The sequence below is a fragment of the Dendroctonus ponderosae genome, unplaced genomic scaffold (assembly GCF_020466585.1).
Source record: "Dendroctonus ponderosae isolate FM_Combo_2020 unplaced genomic scaffold, Dpon_F_20191213v2 Dpon_F_20191213_9, whole genome shotgun sequence".
Taxonomy (NCBI): Eukaryota; Metazoa; Arthropoda; class Insecta; order Coleoptera; family Curculionidae; genus Dendroctonus; species Dendroctonus ponderosae.
In genome coordinates this window covers 6,399,192-6,404,405 of record NW_026019116.1, presented here as the reverse complement: position 1 = coordinate 6,404,405, position 5,214 = coordinate 6,399,192, and the positions used below count along the sequence as shown (strand labels likewise).

Sequence of the window (5,214 nt, the reverse complement as noted above, 5' to 3'; positions counted from 1 at the left end):
CGTGTGTCCACTTAAGGTGGATACGGGAAACTTTTTATTCTTGAAAGTCTTCCAGAGGTTCAGTATCTTCAGTGGTTGGCTCGAAAGTCTATGTGCAGTGCAAGCACCAGTTTCAAGGAATGAGCTCGACTGTGTAATATTTTATTATTAATTGTACGGAGAAAACTGCTTTATAAAGTCCAAAAATATGAACTTTGCTCGCGAGTATGAATCAGTATCGAAAACAGGTTTTAGAAAACGTTGATTGAACTGCAAATTACGATAAATGTGCAACTCCATGCAATTTTAAATGCATTTTCCTATTTTCACCCGCAATAATCATGCAATACTCTAAGTGTAGTTACGTGCAAATTTCGTTGCGTGAAAATTTGCTTATTGGTTGCTGTGCGAAACGGAAAAGTGTCACGTTTGCAATAAACAAAAAATATAATTGTTCGGCATCGGCAGCTCATTTGAGGAAAGTTTGCAAAAAAAGTAAAGTAGTTGGATTTTATTGCATATTTGCACGTAGTTTTCAGTACTGATCGACTATTTTAATACCAATTTTCGATATTGCCGAAAATAAATGTACTTTCCTTTGGGGTTTATTAATATTTTTTGCCACTTTCTCAAGGGTGGAGGTCGATTTTTTTGAAAAATGAAAATTTTCTCAAAATGTCTTCAATTTTATATCATTTTCATCTCACCGACGTGAGGAATGCATCGAGCTCATTGAAAAACATGCTAGAAGTTTCAGATCTGAAATAATATACATTTTCGGCACATTTTAAGCGTTTTTTGAGAAATCACGATCCTTAGCCGATGATTTCTTCCTTATTATTGACCCAAGCACTCTAAATGCATATAAAATGCATGCATCTATATGCACTTAAAATGCATATTTGCGACCTTCTTACGTCGAAAGGAATCGATTGAGCTCAAAAAACACGCATGTGAAATTTTGATTTTTGGCCGAAATTTTTCCTAGGGTGGCGTCGATTTTTTGAAAAAATGAAAATTTACTCAAAATGTCTTAAATTTTACATCAGTTATAATTAGTTCGGATCTGAAAAGTATGTAAAGTATAAAAAGATGAAAAAAAGTATTTTGTTGGGAAAATCGTCGTCTCGACCTTAACCGATTGCAATTTTCCCAGATACGTTTCTCGAACCTATCGTAACCTAAACCGTTATTTGTAGCGTTGGCAGAAAAATACTCACAAAACGCATCGGTGTCTTCGACAGCGACGCTGATTCGGACCTATGGGACATCACAGACTTCTATAAAAACCCGGAAAATACTCCAGCTGAGCGCTTAGCAGTCTACAATGCTGTTCGTGGCATCCCCAAGGCCCAACAATTCTACGAAATCCCTTCGGATGATAAGAACGATGTGATTTTCGACCTGATTGATATCGATACTGTGCCTTTGGGCCAGAGCTTTGATGTTGTGGTGGAAATCGAGAATAAATCGTCCCAAGAGCGCACGATTAGTGCGGTTTTAACCGCTGGAGCTGTGCTCTATACTGGCGCAGCCGCTGGGGACATTAAGAGATCCCAGGGCAAATTTAAGGTAGTTTTTCCTTTGAGTTTTTTCCAGTTTCCTCATATGCTCATTGCAGATTGACGCTGGCAAAAAGGACACGCTGCAAATCAAAGTCACTCCCGATGAGTACTTGGACAAGTTGGTCGATCATGGCTTGATCAAGATCTACGCCATTGCCAGCGTGGAAGAAACCAAGCAAACATGGAGCGAAGAAGATGATTTCACCATGACTTTGCCTGCTCTCAATTTCACTATGCCCGGCTCTTGCAAAGTGCTAGAGCCCTGCGAATTTCAATTCGGGTAAACCCATCAACTTTGTAAAGTATGCAGGCTAAAGATCTACATGTGCGTCTCAAATAGGTTCAAAAACCCATTGGATATCGCGCTCACTGACTGCGTTTACACCATCGAGGGTCCAGGGCTGCAAAAACCGAAACTCGTCAACTTCCGCAATGTGGAACCGCAAGAAACCGTCAATTTCAGCCATGAGTTTACAGCGCGGAAAATCGGCCAAAGGAAAATCGTCGTCAGCTTCACGAGCAAGCAGATCCAGAACATCACAGGTAGCAAGAAGATTGAGATCGAATAATTCACAGTGAATGAGGTTCAACAGATGTTTCATTCTTAAATATATTTTTTTATTAATAAAGTTATCCGGCGCATTGGGAATTGAAGGGTTCATATCCCCAATTTTCCACTAAAGAGCAAATAAGTCGACTTGAACTGGATGGAATAGGACAGACAGTCTCACTTTAAATAGGAGACCACTAAATGCATAAAATTGAGGCAAAAGTAGAGCAAAATTTGGAAATGTGTAAAACTTCAAACACTCCCGAAGCCTTGTTTTGTGGGCGAAATAAAGTGCAGGTTTCGAGAGTTTTGTTTTCAGTTTCAGTCTCCGGCTTCAGATGTAGCGAAATAAAGGGGTGTTCTCTTCTGATGAGCCCTAAAAGTCTCGAAAATAAACATTATTTTTGAAATTATATTGTTTTCCTTCCTGGGTTTCAGGCAAAGTGTGCAAGACAACAGCACCATCATCACATTTAAAATTCAAAAAAACTCATAATTGGTAAGCATTACATTACTTTAGGTCAGCAAAGACCTAAAATTGTTAAAAAAAAAAGAAATTGCGATTCTGTGGGCAAATGCACATTTACTCATTGGTTCGCTTGCCAATTGTATCCATTAACTTACATCTATTTGCCCCCTTCCAGACCAAAACCTTTCAATATTTTGCGTTCAGAATCTAAGAACTTTATTTTAACACCTAAGAAAAGCCCATCACTATTTTTTCAGGTGTTAAGTGTGTGTTTTAGAACTTTCCATACGCCTTACAAAAGAGCAACGCCTTAGAAAAGCAAAAGGCAAAATCAATCTTTCCTATTGGACAGCAGTATAACCCGATTAATCACCCATTGATTGTAGTTGGGGCTCGATTCAACCAATCGCCCATAAACTTTTACATAACATGGAAAGGGTCTGCGTGAATTCGCTTCAAATATACGCCCACTGAACACGCAAATGTACTGATAGTCCGCGTAAATAGTAAATAAATTAAACTGTTTGCGCAGATTAATATTATTAAGGGTGCCAGGGTTTGGAATTTCAGAAAACCTCCCTTTCCAGGCAGTTTCTGAAGCAACCGCAGCTGATTGCTGTGGCTGTTAAGCTACCTTTCTAACCGAAATCAGCCGAAATTTCCCTAATAACGCTTTGTCTTGTCAAATCTTATCTGTTATCGTAAAAACAAGTGTTCCCAAAATGTCCAAAGTGTACATAACTGTAAATACTGTAGATGTAGAGGGAAAGTCCTCCATTAGGTTCAATAGCAAAGTTCACTCAGGGAGTTCTTCTTCAGCCATTACTGGGTAGGGAGAAGAAAACATTGCCTGGGCTAAGTACTGTTTATTACAAAGACTTCACCAAGCGTCTCCCATTTGGAGGCATGTTGGTCAACCCTCCTGAAGTCCCCCATCCTTTTGCAATAAACCACCCTTATCTGTTGGCATGCGTAAAACCCCGCAAAACTTTTTTCAGGAAAAAGTGCGTAAAAATATTTGGCTTCATCCACCACAGTTGAGAATTTCAGTACATCCAGATTTTCCAGTCGGAAAACCCCGGACTACGAATTGCGAATAACTCAGACATAATGAAATGTAGGTACTAAATTCATCTATGTGACAAGCAAAACTACAAGATCATGGTTGTATGCAACGCCTTCTGTTATTGCCTACACTCCTTCACCTCCCTCTGTCCCAGAGGCAGCGTGGGTCTGAAGTTGCTCTTCACAAAGCCCTTGTACTCATCGCATGGGCAAAGGTCTTCGCTACTGTAGCACCTCAGAGCTCTAAATGTGTCCAACTGAAACACAGCGAATTAGTTGGTTAATTAAGGTTTTTCCCTAGTTCCCTACCTGCTCCTGGGATATTTCCACCGGGTCTTTGAAAACAATCCAGACCACACATTCGGAACATGGGGGCGTGGTCAAAGACCCCGAATAGGTGTAGTAACCGCTGTTTTCCGGCAGCAGAGCCCCTGGGTCCAGGGGGACCAGAATTTTTGCATGCTCGCCTCTAAATTGCACTTTGTTCAGCTGGCAAACGATTTTATCCAGCTCCAAGTGCTTCCTGCCGACCTGCCGGAGCCACAACGTGCCAATTAGCACTGGGACAATAGGGATTTTTGGGGCAATTACCTTGAGGAACACTCCCAAGACCGCCAGGCCGTCCGGGTATTTGGCAGCTTCAGCAAAGGATGAGTATTTGGAGGAATTCCAATGCACCAGATGCAGCTGGAAAGAACAACAGTGAGTTGGCCGGTTTGATTGAGCATGGAAGGACTCACTTCTCCAGCATATTTTTCCCCGTTCACTGTGTGCTCAGATCCTTCTTCATTGGTTTGGCCCCAATGGCAGTGGAACTGCTCCAGCACATACGTACCGTCTAATGGACCGCCCGACAAATCTACACAAGATTTAAGGTTCTCAATTGAAACACTTCGTCCACCCGTCAACAAATGATATTATTAAATATATTTTATTATCACTAAAGTTAACCGGAGCAGTGGGTATTGAGGTGGGTTTTTCGGGTTTTTAGGCCGTCGTACAATAGAATTTCTTCCTGACATTTCGCAAGCACGAGTGGGTTGCATGTTCAGAGCTGGTTTGCCTGAACGCTCACTGTTCTGATGAAATCATCAATCTCATATTAATCAGCTCAAATTTACATCAAAACCTCAAAACGTTTGCCCTGTACTAGTTAATTAGCTCGTTGCATTCCTTGTCTCTTTCCGATGAAAATGAGGTAGCAGTCGAGGTATATTGAGGAACTTGATTTTTTTGGAAAAATCGACCCTTATGAAATTTTCGACCAAAAATCAAAATTTTGCAATCGCGTTTTTTGCCCTTATTGCAATGTTTCCGGGCTAAGAAGTTGCCCAATGGCGAACATGAAAGTTGTGGGTCGAAAGTAAGGAAGATATCGGCCGTTGAAGATTGCGACCGCTCAAAAACCGTTCAAAATATACAGAAAATGTTGATTATTTGGGAACTGAAAAGGCCCCGGTGTCTTTTAATTAGCTCGTTGCATTCCTTGTTTCTTTCCGATGAAAATGAGGTATCACTCGAGGTATTTTGAGGAACTTGAATTTTTTGGAAAAATCGACCTCTTACTCCCTTATGAAATTTTCGAC

General features: G+C 40.8%; 2 protein-coding genes across 4 annotated transcripts in view; one reads left to right on the top strand and one right to left on the bottom strand.

The window, feature by feature from the left end:
- LOC109543319 (hemocyte protein-glutamine gamma-glutamyltransferase) overlaps positions 1-2,504 on the top strand; it is a 9,308-nt gene extending 6,804 nt beyond the window's left edge. For both annotated transcript variants that reach the window (XM_019912981.2, XM_019912982.2), the window contains exons 8-10: positions 1,179-1,551; positions 1,601-1,824; positions 1,885-2,504. In XM_019912981.2, coding sequence (XP_019768540.2) covers positions 1,179-1,551; positions 1,601-1,824; positions 1,885-2,113 — 826 coding nt within the window. In that variant the 3' untranslated portion in view covers positions 2,114-2,504. The remainder of the gene's footprint in view (positions 1-1,178; positions 1,552-1,600; positions 1,825-1,884) is intronic.
- A 910-nt stretch (positions 2,505-3,414) lies between these two features.
- Positions 3,415-5,214, bottom strand: part of LOC109543332 (carbonic anhydrase 13) — a 4,969-nt gene continuing 3,169 nt past the window's right edge. For both annotated transcript variants that reach the window (XM_019913005.2, XM_019913004.2), the window contains exons 4-7: positions 4,369-4,487; positions 4,220-4,315; positions 3,938-4,159; positions 3,415-3,885 (exon numbers count right to left, since the gene is read on the bottom strand). In XM_019913005.2, the coding sequence (XP_019768564.1) occupies positions 3,748-3,885; positions 3,938-4,159; positions 4,220-4,315; positions 4,369-4,487 (575 nt within the window). In that variant the 3' untranslated portion in view covers positions 3,415-3,747. The remainder of the gene's footprint in view (positions 3,886-3,937; positions 4,160-4,219; positions 4,316-4,368; positions 4,488-5,214) is intronic.